The 19,840-nt window shown below is 38.0% G+C and overlaps 1 protein-coding gene across 5 annotated transcripts in view; it reads right to left on the bottom strand.

Annotated features, from left to right (window-relative positions):
* Positions 1-235: 235 nt before the first annotated feature.
* Positions 236-19,840, bottom strand: part of ARHGAP28 (Rho GTPase activating protein 28) — a 210,101-nt gene continuing 190,496 nt past the window's right edge. For 3 of the 5 annotated variants that reach the window (XM_046026100.1, XM_046026099.1, XM_046026102.1), the window contains exons 15-18: positions 15,516-15,572; positions 13,627-13,751; positions 6,175-6,239; positions 236-4,072 (exon numbers count right to left, since the gene is read on the bottom strand). In XM_046026100.1, coding sequence (XP_045882056.1) covers positions 3,978-4,072; positions 6,175-6,239; positions 13,627-13,751; positions 15,516-15,572 — 342 coding nt within the window. In that variant the 3' untranslated portion in view covers positions 236-3,977. The remainder of the gene's footprint in view (positions 4,073-6,174; positions 6,240-13,626; positions 13,752-15,515; positions 15,573-19,840) is intronic. The other 2 variants (XM_046026101.1, XM_046026104.1) reach the window with 2 other exon arrangements.

Genomic DNA, 19,840 nt, shown 5'->3' on the forward strand with positions numbered 1-19,840 from the left:
AATCTATCCCTTACCCACAGCTGTCCATTAATATCATGCTATTTGGCTTTTGTACAAGACCACCACCTGGTGGGTCAATGACAGAGAGTGGGTTCAGACACAAACCTTCTGACTTTAAAGCTCCCACTCTTACACCAGCATCATGGTGCCCTTAGACTAACTGAATTATCATAAGAATTCTTGTGACAATGCTTTCAGTTTTCTCTTTATTTTTATGGATAAAATGCAACATACATATTATACTTAACAATGAAAGTTGGGACAAAAGAATCAATACTAACTTTTGAGATGGGAGACAACATAAGACAACATTGGGATTTCTTGTGACATTAAATAACTTTCTAATCAGAGCACATAGTTTTAGAAAATACTTGGGAAAATGACGGAAAAATGTTGTTTTTAAATTAAGGTGTGTGTATGTGTAAAACTATTTAAAATATTTGAAAGAAACATTTTAATCCATGTCATATTATTCTTTATTAAATGACATATTGGTGGAAAACAGTTGAAAATGCCTGTCAGAAACTAGGAACTATTTAATCCCATAATATATATTCTTTTCAGGCATGTAAAACATTTGTGAAAAACAGTTGAAATATGCTTGAAAGAAAGAAGGGACATTTTAATCTCATGCTACGTTTCAGTCAAGCACAGTATGGGGAAAGCAGTTGAAAAAATGCCTGAAAGAAGAGAGGACTGTTAATTCCCACACTTGAAGACCTGCACTGCAACATGGTGAGACACACATGACAATGACTAAGGGACATGAATTCTCTCAGAGTGTAACACAGGTCACAGGTACAGAGTATTTTTGGCTTTAAAGCTTGCACTAAAAAATACTTTACATCATTAAATGTACAATGAAAGCCAACTGAAGTGACTTAAATAAGATGACTCAGGGACAGTTTGTAACAAAAACTGTTAAAGTCCATTAATTTTTTTCCTAAGAAAGACGCGTGAGGTAGTTTATACTGTGTACACATTGTAACGAAATTAATACTCCAGTTTATTTGAAGATCTTACTGGCTCTAAGAATCATATCCCCTAATTCCCTGCTTAACAAAGGAATCCTCTTTTGCAAAATGGAGAAAACAATGAGCCAGCTCTAGGGTTTTTTCTGAGTAAGTGTCACTAAAATGTTAACTTTCTCTAATACCTTCCTTGATATCATTTTCCTAACTGTACACCAAGAGCACTTGGGAGGAGGTGGGTGGGAAGCTTGTGAGAACTGAATCTAGGAGCCCAGGATCTGACTCTCGTTTGCAAACATACTACTCACTTTTACAGACTACCATAACTATTTTAAAACAACTTTTGATAAAGCAAACATAGTTTCAATAATTATTTGACAGAATTTTTTAAATTGTAATTGTAGGGGTTTGTTTATTCTTTAAGACTAAAATTAGTAAAAAGAACCTCTACTCATACAAAAATTAGTCTGTGTGTCTACTGAAATTCTCTAATCACTTAGTTAATCCTATGACTAAGAATAAAAGTTATATTCAGAGATACTGGTATTGACATGGCCTTCCATATTACATAGTTATTTGAAAGTTGTCACACATACTTAAATACATTCAAGTGATTAATTTAAAGCTACTGGGTTAGCTAAGTCTTTAACATCTGACACCACACAAAAGTAAGATATTCAGAAACAGTTGTCTCCTGTCATCTGTCAGCCACTTATTTCAAAGTAATGATAAGTGGGGTAAATCTTAAAACCATTGGAACTTACAGGTTCTAACATGTTTTCAGCCAAACATGGGAAAATTCTCAAATAAAAAATTAGATCTGCAAATCTTTGGTTGAAAAAGTCTTCTATAATAGAATTTAACTTATGAAACTATAGGAAACACGATGAGAAAAATCAGTCCCTGTTTTTGTGTATACACAGAAGTATAAGATAGCTAATTTGAGGAATTTCTTCTGTGTGTGGGTATAAATTACTGCCATCTTATGCTCTGGAAGTTAGCAGCTGTATAATATAAAATGTTTACTCCTATTGTTCTGAATTTCAAAAACAATAAAAGCATTTTTTCAGACTCCTGAAATTCATTATGTAAACTAACATGCCATCAATTAGTGAAACATTGAAAAGTGATGAAATGTAGGAATAAATAAAAACCTACACGACACATGTTTATCTTCTAATGGGTTTTCAGGTACAGGAAATAAAAATTCTCAAACAAATAAAATGAATGGATATTTGAGTTTTTTATAAAAATAAAACAAAATCCTAATGGCCAGAAACACAATTATCTACATGTTGAATATAAATAACATTTTTAGAGATATCAAGGCATAATAATGCTGCATATAAAAGATTTCTTCTAGGGGTACCTAGGTGGCTCAGTCGGTTAAGCATCCGACACTTGATTTTGTTTGGCTCAGGTCTTGATCTCAGGGTCATGAGTTCAAGTCCCGGGTTGGACTCCACCCAGGGTGTGGAGCCTACTTAAAACAAAAAAAGATTTCTTCTATATGTAGGCTTACATTATTATATCATGTTTTGAGAATTGGTAAGTAGAAACATTGGTAAAAACACTTTTTTATGAAAGCATTGGTAAAATGTTTTCTGTATTTATAATGTTACTGTTTGAACTACAAAAGAGAGTCATTTGGACATTAAATCTCATTAAAATTATTATAAATTCAATGAAATATCAATCTGTGGATTCTAATCCAAAGCATGCATGTAGGATAAATGACACCTCTATTCCCATTTCTAGCTAACCTTAGACCTATATCTGCAGTCTTAAGAAGAAATGCAGAGCTGTCTGACCCTTCAGCACATTTCGGATTTGCTCTCCGTTAGATTGTGGAGAACTGTGTGTTCTCACCGATTGTAGGTCTGAGAAATGGCTCTGCAGGATCTTCATACTAAGACAGTTTTCAGCTTACCAAATACGCATCTGATTTTAAAGCCTGAGGCTAATCCACAGTGCTTGGTCAATCTATGAATGATGAACAGAAATAATTTTCTTTTACAGCATATAAAACCTGGATATAACAGTATTTTTCAGTACTTTTGGATGAAGAGCAGTTGGATAAAGACAATTCTCTATTTTTAAATTGGGACTACAGAAGTGACAATCTACTGTTGTAAAATATAAAAAAATGGTATGTTTGATCAGGAAAGGAAATCTGTGCCTGGCACAGAGAAAGCTTTTCATTGAGCACCATAATCATGATGAAAAGATAGCGGTCTGTGACTAGTAACTACACAGAAGGTTATGAAACCATAAGAACACCCTCTGTCAAACTAACCTTTGCTATGGGAACCTGTGCTCATAAGAGAACAAGCTTTAAAAATATAAATTTTCAAGAACCCACAATAGAGAAATGTTTACTTGCACCAGAATGCGGATAGTCATAATACAGTACAACATACGTAACAATACAGTGTTCTTTCAACAGAAGTTCATCCTCCTCCAATGTGGGAGCAAGTCAGGGCATCGATATTGGATGTATAACTTTAGAAACTGATTCCCTTTGAAAAGCAGATCTGAATTATTTTGCAGAGCAGAAATTACTGATACTTCTGGCATTCTTGTTCAAAAAGGTCAACATATATATAACGTAAGTAAAACAAAGACTCTTCCACATCTGTGTTTCATAGCATCTGCTACATAAAGAAGTATTTTTTATCTCTCGGTATAAGACGAAGTTCATTTCTGTTGTGAAGTACTAGAAATGATTATAGAGTTCCATATACTAGCTTGGCCTTTCCTCTGGAACGATCACAGCGTCTTTCCTTCACCATTATTAAGGAACCATAGGAGAAAGCCTCAGCTCAGTCAACCGGCTCCTCCTCCTCCACAGTTCATGTTGACAATGCTGGGAGATGCCACTTGGGCTGAGAAACACCAAGAGGGTTATTGAAACAAACATGTCAAAAACAGTCTTGTTATTTTCCCTACCAAATGTAGAATCTTCTTGGCATATAATACATGATAGGTGCCATCTTGGGGGTTATCTCAAAAACTTGGTTGGGGTTTAATCACCCACTCTGCTTGAGGATTTACATGATATATATCCAATATATAAGCATCTGGATCCAAGCAATGCTGCCCTAAAGGAAAGAGAAAATCAGAGAATGTTTTCGAGAGTGCACACTTCTATGTGTGCATGTGCGTGTGTGTGTTGGGAAGGTTCAAATGAGGCCAAGACTGTTTTCTCAGCCAAAGGTTAAGTAGATACATGTTCAAGGTTCTTTAGCAAAGCCAGTCTGCCTGCCTGCCTTATTCCTTCCCTTCTTTGTTTCTTTCCGACTATGAAATACTTCAAATAAGCCCCATGCAAAATTGTGGAAAAAAAACAGACATACCAGCTATAGGCAAATTGTTGCCTAGACTCAGCACATAAATTAGGAAAACACGGCAAGAACCTAAGGTATAAACTGGTCATTTATATAATAATACATGTCCTCTAATGGTTTTACAGACAGTAACTTGACCAGAGTTAGAAAAGATTAAAATCAAATTCACTTTGGAAATGGTCATTTTGTTTCTTTACTACAGATGCAACTCCCATAGACAGGAAATCTAGAAATGATAACAACAAAAAGATCATTCCATGAAACAAATACATTTGAAAATCTTTATGTACAGTGTGTTTGAAATGTATATCAAAGTCTCAAATGAAACCACCAATATCGGACTCCTTGCTTAATTCATTTATCAAATATTTCTTGGAAGTTATTATATGCCAGGCACTAACTATTCCAGGGGCTAGGGCTACACAGAGGTATCAGATGGTGAAAAATTGCCCTGAGGGCAAATAATTGTCAGACAACCAGCAAATAAGCAAGTATAATATAAAGTAAGTCTTGTGGTGATAAGAACATGAGAGAACAACAAAGCTGGGAAGGCACACCTAGAGAAGGTGAGATCCTGGAAGGTCTCTTTGAGAAGGTGACGCAGTGGCAAACACCTGTGAGAGGTGAGGGAGTGAGAAATGAACACTCAAAAGCAGAGCATTCTGGGAAAAAGTAAATGCAAAGGCTGAGAGGCAAAATGTGCCTGGTGAATGGATCTGCAAAGCTGGTGCTGAGAGGAAGTCTGTATATAACTTGAGAGGGAACTGTCCGCAGGTGCATTTAAAGTAATGAGAAGGACTGAGCTCGCCAAGGAAGTTAGGTGTAGGTAGAAGAATTCCGAGGCCTGACGCCACAGTTTTCCACATTGAAGGTTGAGAGGATGAGAAGTAGCAGGCAAAAGAGACTCAGGAGCTGCCAGTGAAGTGGGACAAAACCCAGAAGCTTAGGTTGTCCTTGAAACCAGGTGAAGAACGTGTGTTTTCAAAGAAGTTATCAAGACAGAACGAATGACTGGATTTCACAACGTAAGAGTTCTCTGGTGGCCTCAACAAGAGCAATTTTGGTCAAGTGTTGCAGGGTAATGCTTGACTAGAGTGGTTTCGAGAGAGAACAAGAGGAAGAAATTGGAGAACAGAAAATGGATTCAAGGAGTTCTTGCTGTAAAGCAGAACACTGGAATGGAAGTAGGTTTGAGAGAGAGTTTTGTGAAGATGAATATTACGAAAAATGTTTATGTAGTTGGAAATGATGCAGTTGGGAGGGAAAAGCTGATGGTGCTGGGGAGAATAGGGGGCTGAAGCAAGGCCCCGAGTGGCAGGCGGGAACACAAAGTGAGGCACACGTGGAGGTGTTGGCCATCAGTGTGAGCTGACGTGGTTCATCCAGACTGTGCAGAGGACAAGCAGAAGACCTGAACGAAGGGAAAGGCAGGACACAGATGCAAACAGAGACAATTTCTGTTGGATTCCTTTTGTTCCCCCTCAGGGAAATAGGAAGAATTAACCTGGGCTGAGGATGAAACCAGGGAAGTTAAAACAAGAAAGGTGTCACAGTGTCAACGTTTCATGATGTTCTCTGTTTTGCAGGGATCTCCAGGAAGCGACTTTCCAACTCTGAGGCACACTTAAAAGACCCCAAAGTCTACTCCGTATCAATTAAAATATTCACATTTAAATTTTGAAAATATTTTAGAAAATTCATACAACTGTTCTCATATGAAAATAAAAATTCAGAAACTTACTGATGTTGAATTTATATTTAAGAAACTCATAAAATATGCTTTTATAATAATAGCATCATATTTCTTTTAGAGTAATCAGAAAATTTAGGAGTAAAAACTGTTAGAGAATGCTTACCTATATTTCCTCCAATTTCATATAACCGTTGGTTCTGAATCTTAAAGCATTCTGATGAACCATGACTGAAAAAAAAAAAAGCAATATAATTTAACCTTCTTCCATGATCTGAGGTAAATTTGTGCTTTAAATATCATGGCAACAATTCCTTCTGCCTTGAATGAAATACACTCACAAATCATTATTATGATCAAAGTTAGGATAAGTAATTCTATTTGTTTGACATGGCCAAGCATCCAAGGCACAGGGAGGGTGGGACTTTTTCAAACCAAGATGGACACTGCTGTGCCCTACAGCAACCTGGAGCCCGTTCTACCCACAACTGTCAGCTTCATTTAAGAGAGGACTGTTACAGACACAGCAAGGCTGGTGAAGGAGCAGCTGCATGTTTAATACTGCCTTGTCATTGGTCACATTACTCTCAGTTCAAAAGAAGTCAGGTTTCATTTCTCTTCTTGCCAAAAATTGAATGGGATTCTCTCCTCTGTCTGTGCTATGTTTCTAAACTTGCCTAAAGCTTTTCAAACTGCTTAATGTTGACTTTATTGCATATTTTTGCTCTATAGTGAAAGCAAGTCAGAGATAATAATTGTCCAGTTTAATTTCTCCACCCCAGACTAGAATGCTGCGGTAGAAGAGTTGGCTGATCTTCATCCTACCTGAGCAATGACTTTCAGTTTGGTTACTTCCAGAAAGATTGACCTCAGCTCTTGGTGAGGAAGAAAGATGTGTGACCTATTTTCTTTAATTAAACATTTTTATTTGAGATCACTGTAGATTTGCTCATAGTTTTAAGAAGCTGCACAGATAGGTCCTATGTACCCTTCACTTAGTTTTCCCCAGTAGTAAAATCTTGGAAAGCTCTAGTGCGTTACCACAACCAGAATGTCAACATTGATTCAGTCAAGATGTAGAACATTTCCACTGCCACCAGACCCCTCTTGTTTCCCTGTAATAAGTCCACTTACCTCCCTCTCTGTCCTCATTCCTACCCTCATCCCTTATCCCTGGTAACCTCCACTCTCTTTTTTCTTTCTTTCACTCTCTTTCTCTCTCTTCCTCCCTCCCTCCTTTTCCTTTTTCTTTCTCCCTCCCTCCCTTTCATTCTTCTTTCTCCTTCTGCCTTCCTTCCTCCTTTTCCTTTTCTCCTTCCTCCCTTCCCTTCCCTTCCCTTCTTTCCCTTCCTTCCTTTTCTTTTCTGTTTTTGTCTTATTGCAGTGGCTTAATCTTCTAATAGTATTTGAATAAAAGTGTTGTTCTTGATCTAGTGTTCAATCTCTCATCGTTAAGTATAATATTAGCTGTAGATTTTTGTAGATGGTCTTTATCAAGTTGAGGAAGTTCTTCCCTTTTCCTAGTTAACTGAGGGTTTTAATCATGAATGGGTATTGGATTTGTCAAATGTTCCTTCTGTACCAATTAACATGATTATATGATTTTTCTCCAATCCAATGGTGGATTCTACATTAATTTCTAAATATTGAGCCAAACTTGCATACCTGAAATGAAACCCACTTGGTCACTGTAATTCCTTTAATTACACTGGATTAGCTTTGCTGATGTTTTGTTGAGGACTTTTGTCTCTAAGTTCATGAGAGATAATAGTCTTCAGTGTTTGTTTATTGTCTTTGGTGTCTGGTCAATACTAATTTCATAAAATGAGTTAGGTAGTGTCCATTCCTCTACTTTCTGGTAAAAGAATGTGGTAAATCGGTGTTCATTTTTTAAACATTTGCTAGAATTCTCCAGTGAAACCATCTGGACTTGAAGATTTCTTTTTTGGAAAACTTTTAAAGATTCAATTCCTTTAAAGGCTACAAAACTATGTCATCTTTGTTGTCTTTTGGTAACTTGTGGTTTTTGAGGATCTGGTCCATTTCTTCTAAATTTGTGATTTTGAGTATATAGTCTGTTCACAATATTTCATTATCCTTTTAAGAAGGGGAGAAAATACAGAGAAACACAAAGAGGATGTGAAGATGGAGAGGCTGAAGTGATACGTCTGTAAACATAGAATGCCAGGGGTATTGTCAACCACTAGAAGCTAGGAAAGAGGGATGGGACAGTTTCTCCCTCCCAGCTTCCAGAAGGAACCAACCCTGCTGACACATTTCTTTCAGATTTCTGGCCTCCTGGACTGAGAAAATACATTTCTGTTGTTTTAAGCCACCTAGTTTGAGGTAATTTGTTATGGAAATACTGGGAAACTAATATATAGTCATATCTCATCAGGCTCCTCTGTTTCTCAGACTTGCCTTGTTTTTTGATGTCTTTGAGGAGGACTTATCAGGTATTTTGCACAATGTTTCTAAACTGGGATTTGTCTGATGTTTTTCTTGCAGTTGTCAGGAGTTATGTGTTCTTGGGAGGAAAGGGACAGAAGGGCCATCTTCATCATTTTTTTTTTTTTTTTTTTTTTAAATCAGGGCTACATACTATCAGTGTGACTTTATCATTGTTGATGTTCACCTTAGTCACCTGCTGAGGTCAGATTTCACAACTATGAAGTTATTCTTTTTCTCTCTTTACACACTATAGTATTTGGAGAGAAGTCACTATGCAGACAATAAAGAATGCTGAGCCTCAACCCTTTTAAAATATATTGTCTTGGGTGCCTGGGTGGCTCAGTAGGTTGAGTGTCCAACTCCTGATTTTAGCTCACATTGTGTTCTTGGGGTATTGGGATGAAGCCCTGCTTCTGGCTCCTCACTGAGCAGGGAGTCTACTTGAGATTCTCACTCTCCCTCTCCTCTGTCTCTACCCTCTCCCCTGCCCTCGCTTTCATATATAAATAAAACTTTTTTTTTTTTAAATATTTTATTTATTCATCTGACAGAGAGAGATCACAAGCAGATAGAGAGGCAGGCAGAGAGAGAGAGAGGGAAGCAGGCTCCCTGCTGAGCAGAGAGCCCGATGCGGGACTCGATCCCAGGACCCTGAGATCATGACCTGAGCCGAAGGCAGCGGCTTAACCCACTGAGCCACCCAGGCGCCCCTAAATAAAACTTTTAAAATAAATAAATAAGTAAAGTCTTAAATCTGTCCTCAACATACACTGAGTACCATATCCAGTGGTGCAATTTTTGCTTCAACCATCAAATATGATTTAAGAAATGCATAAGGAGGGGCGCCTGGGTGGCTCAGTGGGTTAAACCTCTGCCTTCGGTTCAGGTCGTGATCTCAGGGTCCTGGGATCGAGCCCTGCATCGGGCTCTCTGCTCAGCAGGGAACCTGCTTCCCCACCCCCCCACCTGCTGCTCTGCCTACTTGTGATCTCTATCAAATAAATGAGTAAAATCTTTAAAAAAAAAAAAAGAAAGAAATGCATAACGAGTAGGATAATCTATTACAGTTACTATTTTTTACCCATTCTGATGTTCTCCTTTTCTTTCTGATGTTTCAAGTCTTTATCATCATTTTATTTCTATTTAGAGAACTTCTTTTATCTACTTTTTATGGGTAAATTTGCTAGCAACTAAATCCTTTAGTTTTGCCTCACCTAAGAATGTCTTTGTTTCCCCTTCATTCTTTTTTTTTTTTTTTAAGATTTTATCTATTCATTTGACAGACAGAGATCACAAGTAGGCAGAGAGGCAGGCAGAGAGAGAGAGGAGGAAGCAGGCTGTCCGCAGAGCAGAGAGCCCGATGCGGGGCTGGATCCCAGAACCCTGGGATCATGACCTGAGCCGAAGGCAGAGGCTTTAACCCACTGAGCCACCCAGGCGCCCCTGTTTCCCCTTCATTCTGAAAGATATTTATTGGAGGACATAGAATTCAAGGTTGTCAGTTCCTTTCTTTCAGTACTTGGAAAGATGCTATGCCATTTCCATCTGGCCTCCAGGGCTTCAAATGAAAAATGAGGAAATCTGCAGTAATTAGAATTGGTGCTCCCTATAAAAAAGGCATTGCTTCTCTCTGGATGATGTCAAGGTTTCTTTCTTTGTCTTTAATTTTTACAGGTTTGATTATGTTGTTTTGGATGGGATTCCTTTGGTTTGTCCTGTTTGGGTTCAATTTTAGTTTCTTGAGTATATAGCTTTATACCTTTTGCTAATTTGGAGAGTTGTCAGTCATTATTTATTTACAAATACTTTCTCTTCAGTTCCTGTTTTCTCTACTTTTGGTACTGCAGTGATGCAAATGTTAACTCTTTTGTCACCATCCATGGATCCCTGAAGCTCTATTCACTTTTTTGGGTCTGTCTTCTTCCTGTTGTTCAGAATAAATAATGCTACTGATATTCCTCAAGTTTACGGATTATATTCTCTGTCATCTCCACTCTACTACTGAGCCCAACCAATGAATTTATTTCAGTTATTCTATCTTTCAGTTCCATAATTTTCATTTCATTCTTTTTTATAACTTCTATTTGTTTGCTGAGATTTTCTATTTTTTCATTTGGTTCAAGATAATAACACTTGATGAAGCGTGCGTGTGTGTGTGTGTGCGCATGTGTGTGGAATGCCTGCTATAAAATCCTTGTCAGATGGTTCTAACATCTGATTCAATTTAGCACTGGCATTTCTCAATTGTCTTTTCTCATCCCTATTGTGATTTTCCTGGTTTTAGGTATAATGAGTGATTCTGTATCATACTGCAGATACTTTGGATATTATGAGACTCTGGATCTTATTTAATCATCATTTTTTTGGCAGGCATTCCTCCTGTTGAAGTTTAGCATAAGGTCTGGGTGGATGTGTATGTTCAGCTTTTTACTGGGCCCCACTAACACCTTCCTAGTTAATGTGGGACACCAACTGGCACTGTTTTGCTGCCTCAGATTGGGGGTGTAAGATCAGCTCCCTGCTGGGCTCTGCTGCCACTAGGGAGAGGAAACAGAAATTTGACTCTTGCTGCTTTGTTCCTATTGGTTGAGGGTAAAGCTCAGCTCTTCACTGGACTTCACTGAGGGTGGGGTAAAGCTGGTGGATAACTGTCTGCCTTGCACTGATTTGTTAGGTCTCACTGCTGCTAGGGGGAGGAGACTCAGCTAGAGGCAGGACCCTGCTGACAATGTTGTGGTTGGGAACTGGATCACCATCTGATTCTGTTGGGTGGGGCATGTAGATCAGTTGCCTGCGTGGTCCCACCGAAAACACAGGTGTAGTGGTGTGCTTTTTCTGTTGGTGCTTGGTTGGAGTAGGGCAGGTATTGCCAAAATGGTTTTTGTGTGGTTAGGCCATCTTCTCGCCAGTCCTTTGGCTGTAGGGACAGGGTCTTCTTGGAGCTCCTTTACTGTGTGTTCCTGTGCCAGGCTGAAGGTTCCTGCCTATATGTCTCCCTGCCTGGACATATGGGAGGCAACAAGGAAATCCAGGAATTCACCACCACATTGTTTCACAGGCCCAATGTCCCTAGGCAGTCAGCACTTGTCTGTCTACCTTTCAGAAAGAGTGTGTCCAACTCTCATTGTGTTATGTCTGAGGGTTTTTAGTTATAAGAGGAGATCTGGGAGGAATGGGACTTCTCTCCCCTTTTTTTACTTAAACAGAAGAAGTGGTTAGTCAGAAAATAAGCCTCTAGTGAAAAAGGCAAAAATGGGCCAGTTTACAACTAAACTAAAATTGGCCACAGTTCTAAGTAGTGAAGAAATTGGACTGAACAACATCTTTTGAAGTTCATACAAAGGATTTGCATCTATCTATAGTCATGGATTCTAATCTATTTTTATTAGAAAATTTTCATTCTACAAAATGTCTACATCAGAGTACAAAAGCAATTTTATCACGCATGTGGCTACCAATCATTTGGATGGTCACATCCCCCCAGTGGCATTTCAAGTCTCTCTATGACTGCCTAGTGGTAACTACTTACAGTGTTCTAGCAACAGAGAGAAGTAAGTTTTCTGCACTCCTGTTGGCCCCTGTCTACTCTTCTTTTCTTTTTTATGTATGCTCATATATACACCTACACAGATATACGTATGTATATGGAGAAGGAGAAAGAGAACATACAAAGCATGCACACATCATAACTCACTCTCACAGAAAGCCTCTATCCTGGCTTCTAACACCATAGATTATTTTTATTGGTTCCTCTTGTTTTTTTAAATTGAAATATTTTTGAGATAGTGGTAGGTTCATTTGTAGTTGTAAGAAAAAATACAGAAAAATTCCTTATACTCTCTGCCCACTTCTCCCCAAATTGTAACATTTTATACAAATACAGTATAATGTCACAGTTAACATACTGACATTGATATGATCCATCTATCCTATTCAAATTTCCCACTTGTACTCATTTCTGTGTGTGTATAGTAAGTTCAACATAACATGGAGAGGTTCTTTGATCTACCACCAGAGTCAAGACACTGAGCAACTATAATACTGTCAGATCTTTGTGTTGCGCTTCTATGACCATACCCATCTCCCTTCCATGATGTCCTCTCCTCAACTCCCAGCAACTACTAACATACCCTCCATTTCTAAAAATTTGTTACTTCAAAATGTTGTATGAATGGAGTCTTGTGGTATGTAAGCTTCTGCAACTGGCTTTTTTTCCCCTCCCCCTCAACATGCATACCCCTTCTTATCAGTACTGGAAAGCTTCTCTTTAGGAATTTCCATCAGATTTGGGGCACCTGGGTGGCTCAGTTAAATGTCCAACTCTCGATTTTACCTCAGGTCATGATCTTGTGAGATCAAGTCCCACATTGGGCTCTGCTCAGCACAGAGTCTCCTTAAGATTCTCTCCCTCTGCCCTTCCCAACACCCCCTCCCTGCTTGCTCTCACTCTCTCTCTAACAACAACAAGAACAAGAATAAAAATAATATCCATCAGTTTTACTAGAGACCATCAAGCTGTACTTGTTTTCTACTGGATGGATTTAAACTAGTGTCTATCATGTTTCTCATCTTTTAAAAACCTCAGGGCAAATGTTTATCCTTGAATAAGCATGCCTGAAGAAAATTATCCTGATTAATGCTACTTTAAGGTGACTTATGGGAGATAAGCAGAAGGATTTTGTTTTTTTGTAAATAAAATTCTGATCCCAAGATTTATTAGTAGTTTATTTTAAGGAAAACAACAGCTATGATGTCCATTTAACTACATAAACTTTATCTGATCTAGGCATGCTGAAGCTCAATGAAGCCTGAAATGGTATTTCAGGTATCTCTAAAACTAACTTGTTATATTTTTTATTCTAATAAATGGTAAATGAAACCACCAAGATAGAACATGTCTGTTAAGATTCCCGTTTGTAGAACTTTCTTAAACAAACAAACAAACAAACAAACAAAAAACAAGACAAAAAACCCACTTCTATTACCAACGATTCTATGGTCTACTTAATCTCTTTCTCTACTTTTGATTTACTCTATTGGTAAAGTCCCCAAAGTAAACAGGTTCTAATTTTCCAAAAAGGTCAAGTTTGTAAATGCCTTGGAAAGTTACTTAATCTGAAAAAAGATCACCTTCCTTGTACAGAGACCTATATTCACTTATACTCACCTGTTCTCATATTGAAATTTTGCCAGTATGTCTTTGGCTTTGGTGTGACTAGTGAGCTGAATGGCCATGGACACCTTAGAGAGAAGCGGAGCATGGACCCTTATGACTCCTTCCGGCACGTCAGACTGCCAATGAGGAAAAATTCAGTACAATCTGTCAAACTAGGATGAATATCACTTTAATGATTGCACTTAAGAGATATGAAAATCAGTGGCAATGCAAATTAGGAAAACATGGGAGTGTGACCAGTATTTAACCAGAATGAAACACTGCTTTCTTTTCAACAGGAGATTCACTAAACTTAACCTGGGATTTTACTTTTGTTACATGCTTAAGGCCTTGCTATATTGCCTTAAAATGAGATAAATAACACTAGGTTATGAAAAAAAATCTCATGTTTCTATCAGTTCATTTCCTTGAACTGTGCCCTAAATAAACTTACTTTCAGCAGAATTCTGTATTTCAGTATATTTTAAGATTAAGATCTGAAAAATTTGAGAATCAATTAGAAAATAAAGCTCTTTAAATATCCTTTATCTTTAGTTAATAACAATGATTAGGGGGGTCCAAGTTGAATTCCAAATGAGTACTTAAAACTTGATCCCTCAAAGTATGTGATAACACTCTGAAGAGGAGCATATGGACTGCTGAGTATCTGTTTTCATGTGACAAGACTGGCCTGCAGACCTACCTTGGAGCTCTTATTAAATGAAATAAAGAATGGCATGGTCTAATTAACAGCAATTTCTGTTTTGTCAGGATTGAGTAGAAAATTCCTTTTGTTTCCCAATTTTGAATATTTTAAAAATTAATTATCTACCTAGATATGAATAGAAATAAATTTCTATCTCGGGATCTTGCTAACTCCTCAGGTAATCATTTTAAATTGGAACATTCTCAAAGGATGGCATGGTTGATATAGAAGGTTCAAGTTGAATTGACTTAATATATACCCTAAAAGGATATGTTAATGGGTTGCACTGTGTCTCCGCCCCCACCAAAGATATATTGAAGTCCTAACTCCCAGTAGCTGAGACTATAACCATATTTGGAAATACGATCTTTGCAGCTGTAATTAGCTCAGAGGAGATCATAATGGAGTAGGGTGGATATATATCCAATATGGCTATTGTTCTTATAAAAGGAGAGGAGACACAGACACACACACAGTGTGGAAAGATGGAGGCAGAGATTAAAGTGATATGTCTACAAGCTAAGGAATATCAAGAATTGGTGGCATCACCGAAAACTAGGAATGATATCAATAAAAGATTCTTCTCTTACAGCCTTCAGAAAGAACAAACTAAGCAGACCCCTTGATTTCAGACTTTTAGCCTGCAGAACTGTGAGAGAATAAATTTCTAATATTTAAAGCTACCTAGTTTATGGTAGGAAACTAATAGAAAATATTTTAAAATAGGGTCAGTTATTATGGTGCTTTCATACTATCACCAGTGAGAACCAGGAGAACACGCCAGGGAATGGATCTTGCGGGTGCAGGGTGTCAGATTATTGGAACCAAGACCAAACTCCTAAAACAGTGTTTTGGTTATTGCAGCCCTTCCTCTTCCAGCACCCTCCACCTCACCTCAGAAACCTCTATAAGATAAATTCCACTTTCCTGACATTACTGAACCTGAGATCATAATAATCACATTTTCCCTATAAATTCCTAAAGTATCCATACTTAGGTACAGGATACCTAATCATACATTTTGAGTCATCAGTTAGTTTACTCTCTCCCTATACTATTTCTTCATGTGCCACATGAAATGTCAAGTTTGAAGGATAGATCATGACCAAAATTATACACAGGTATGATAGACATGGCCAGAGAATACCATGTAGGGACTTAATAAGAGAGGAAAGGAAATTATTTGTTTTCTTACCATTCTCCTCGAAGACGGTGATTTTTGTAGTACCTTTGAAGTCTTGGGGCTTATAACCTAAATGAAACACATTTAGTCCTCAGGATTAATGTAGGGAAAACAAATACATGCTGCTATTAGAAGAGTAAACTGTTAAAATCTTCATGGAAAACATTTTGGAAATATTTATTAAAGTATAAAATGAGCCAACAATGCTACATCTGTAAGTTTATCTTACAAATATACTTTACTAGTGAGAAATAATGTATATACAAGTTTGTTCACTGTGCATAAATCTTACTAGCAATAGACACAATCTAACTCAAAAATATGTGATTGCTCACATAAATTTTGATATGTCTATGGAATACCATGTAAAAGAAGCAAAGGCGGCTCTGTAAACTCATAATGGAATCATGATATGGAATAATCACCATGAGTTTTTAAGTTAGTAAAACAAGACACAGGACATATTTCATATATGCTACCATTCATGCAAAAAAAGGGGGAAGAACACCGCCTAGAGTTCAAGTCCGCTACACTCCATGGTGTTGCTGCCTCAGTATCTATTTTGTTTGGCAAGCATCCTGCAGTGACCTTAAACTGACAGTAGTCTCTCATGCAAGCCCAGGTCCTAGACATAAGCCCATGCAGTCATGAGAAAATTATGGAGTCCTGATAGGACTTTCCTGTAACCCTCGTGAACAACAGTCTCCTCACCTCCCAGGGTCATCCCCGTGTGTGCCCCTTAGATAAGACCTCTGTGGAATGCACAAAAAACCTACTCTTTTGGTTTGAATTGACTAATATGGCCTTAGCCTGGGAACCCCAAAGCACTGTACCCATGAACACCAACAAAGAAAACGTGCTCCAAGTTCTATAGCTATGTCTACATCCTGCCTTGACCTACCCATATGGTTCCTTGAGGCATGCTACGTACTTCCTCCAGAACCTGTGAATACTAAACTTTCCTATTTCAATTTCTCTTATGTTTTGTTGTTGAGCTGTGTGTGATTCACCATCCAATGCCCTGTGCTCCACTTAACAAATGTTAATCTAACAAAGTCATAACAAACATACATTCATATTTGTTTGCATGTGCATAATGCCTCTTTGGAAGTATATACATCTGCATGCTTTTGGGCACATCCACCCTATCACCAGTGATTATTACTTGTCTTCAGGAGGGGAAGTCAGAGGTGGCCTTTATTCTATAGTGTTTTGTACCTTTTGAACTTTGTAACCTGTTAATGAACTGTCTATTCTAATCAAAGTTAAGAGGTAAATACATGGTTTAGTACAACAGAACTAAAGAAAGACTGTTTCTTTAAGTATATGCTTCCATGGTACTTATAAACTTGAAATTCTACCTTTTTCATATCTCTAATGCTACAACCAAAAAATAAAAATAGCTGACATTCATATAGCATTATACAACTCACGAAGTGTTTTTACACATGGTAAGTGAGTTAATGCTAATGAGAGCCCCATGAATTAGGTATCCTTACTTTTCTCTCCTATTTATAATGTAAGAAAATTGAGGCACAGAGAAAGGTTTTAAATCACTGAGGCTACTAGCCTGAAGGATGCGACCAGGGGACTGTTTAAGTAAGAAAAAGAGGGTACGTGGGTGGCTCAGTCAGTTAAGCATCCAATTCTTGATTTCAGCTCAGGTCATGATCTCGGGGTCCTGGCATCAGGCCCTGTGTCAGGCTTCATGCTCAGGAGGAAGTCTATGTGAGGATTCTCTCTCCCCCTCTGCCCCTTGCCTCACTCATACTCCACCCCCACCTCTCTAAAATAAATCAGTCTTTAAACTTACACTTTTCCCATCTCTGGTGCCTAGCTCAGTGCCAAGCTTGAAAATAACAGCCTGCATTCCTGGTAACAGGTACAGGAGGGAGCAGAATGACTCATTCACAAAGAATTCTAATTCTTTGTTCTGACCTAGTTGGTGGCTCCCTAGAATATGGTTCAGAAGGCTTGCCTCTATCTTGACTAACTTGGAACCTGACCAGCGCTAAAGTGGTAATGGTGAAAACATTTACAGGCAAATGTTTTAGTTATGGCTGCCTGATGCAGTGGGTAAGAGTTGAAGAAAACAACAGACTAACTAAAAAGCTTGAGAGGCAAAGCTGGAAACTAAGATGCTTTGGGGATTAAGTGCTTTGAAAAGCTCCACGTATTCCTGAGAATCTAGAAGGCCATATGAATGTGGCTATGCATGTGTTCAAAAAAGACCTGAAAATGACTGAAGCTGTCATCTTAAGCTGGCTGACCTTCTGGCTCTGTCCAGGCAGGAAGTGAAAGCTCAGGCAGAGTCATAAACTGCCTGGTTGAATGCTGAAGATACACCCAAACAAACATACAGAGTTCATCTGCAAAGACTGGGAGTATTTTGGTACAAGGCGTTTAAGAAAATCTCTGTGCAAACATTATTAGCTAACCACTAAGCTCACGGAGCAGAGACTTTAGTAGCCACACAAAACAATTCAAACTTTATAAAATTAGCTCAGCAGAAAAGTAATTAAACAAATAAACAATAGCTAAAACAAGCACCCACCAACCCTGGAGAAGGGGGAAGAATCTTATTTCCAAAGTTGCCACATTATAATATTTAAAATGTCCATTCTTTAGGGCACCTATGTGACTCAGTTAAGTATCTGCCTTTGGCTCAGGTCATGATCCCAGGGTTTTGGGATAGAGCCCCACATAGGAAACCCCGCTCAGTGAGGAGCCTGATCCTCCCTCTCCCTCTGCCACTCCCCCTACTTGTGCTCTCTCACTCTCTGTCAAATGAATACATAAACTCTTACAAAATAAAAAAATAAAATGTCTATTCAACAACAACTAAATTATGGAACAGGCAAAAAAAAGTCAAGAGAATATGGCCCATACACAAGGCAAAAGTAGTTTCAATAATTTCAAAAGAAACTCCTGAAGGAAACCTAGACATTAAACGTACTAGAAAAAGCCCTCAAATAAGATATTTTAAATATGTTCAAAGAATTAATGGAAAACATGTTTAAAGAACTAAAGAAAACCGTAAGAATAAGATCTCACCAAATTGGGAATATCAAAAAAGAGACAGAAATTATAAAAAGGAATCAAATGGAAATTCTGGACTGAACAGTTCAACTGAAATGAAAAATCCATTAGAAGGGCTCAACAGTAGATTTAAGGTGCAGAAGAAAAAAATCAGGAAATTTGAAGATAAATTGATTGAGATTATCCAGTCTGAAGAATAGGAAGAAAAAATAATGAAGAAAAATGAACAAAACCTTAAAAAAAAAACAACACAAAACTTTAAGAACAAAACTTAAAAAACCTAAGGGGAATTATAGAACAATATCCAATATGAAATGCACCAACACATACATAATTAAGAGTCCCAGAAGAGAAGAGAAAGGGACAGAGAGAATATTTGAAGTAATAATGGCTGAAAACTCTCCAAATTTGCTGAAAACACTGATCTACCTATTCAAAAAGCTCAACAAACCCAAACAGGATAAACTGAAAGAGATCCACAGCAAGATACATCATAATCAAATTGTCAAAAGCATCAAGAGAAAAGCAACTCAGCATGCATGAGAGATTTTTCAATAAGACTAACAGCGAATTCCCCAGCTGAAACTATGAAAGCCAGAAGACAATGGGATGACATAGTCAAAGTGCTGGGGGGAAAAAAAAAACCCAAAACCCCAAAAAAACACTTGTCAAGCAAAATTCTATCTGGGAAAACAATCTTTAAAAAAATTAAGAAGATGCCTTCAGATGCCACTATGCTAGAATCACCTGTGCCACCAGTCATGGTGAACCCCCATATTCTTCAATATTGCTGTTGAGAAGTGAGCCCTTCAGCTATATTTCCTTTGAGCTGCTTACAGACACAGTTTCAAAGACAGCAGAAAACATTCATGCTCTGAGCACTGGGGAGAAAAGATTAGGTTATAAAAGTTCCTGCTTTCACAGATTATTTTGGGATTTATGAGCCAGGGCAGTGATTTCCCATGCCATAATTACACTGTTATCAAGTCTATGGGGAGAAATTTCATGATGAAAATTTCATCCTAAAGCACATGGGGCCTGGTATCTTGTCCATGGCAAATGCTGGATCCAGCACAAATGCTTCCCAGTTTTTCATCTGCACTGCCAAGACTGAGTGGTTGGATGGCAAGCATGTAGTCTTTGGCAAGGTGAAAGAGGGCGTGAAAATTGGGGAAGTCACAGGGCACTTTGGGTCCAAGAATGGCAAGACCAGCAAAAAGATCACCACTGCTGACTACAGACAAATCTAATAAATTTGACTTAGGTTTTCTCTTAACCATTAACATTCCTTTTGTAGC

This window comes from Meles meles, chromosome 12 (genome assembly GCF_922984935.1).
Source record: "Meles meles chromosome 12, mMelMel3.1 paternal haplotype, whole genome shotgun sequence".
Taxonomy (NCBI): Eukaryota; Metazoa; Chordata; class Mammalia; order Carnivora; family Mustelidae; genus Meles; species Meles meles.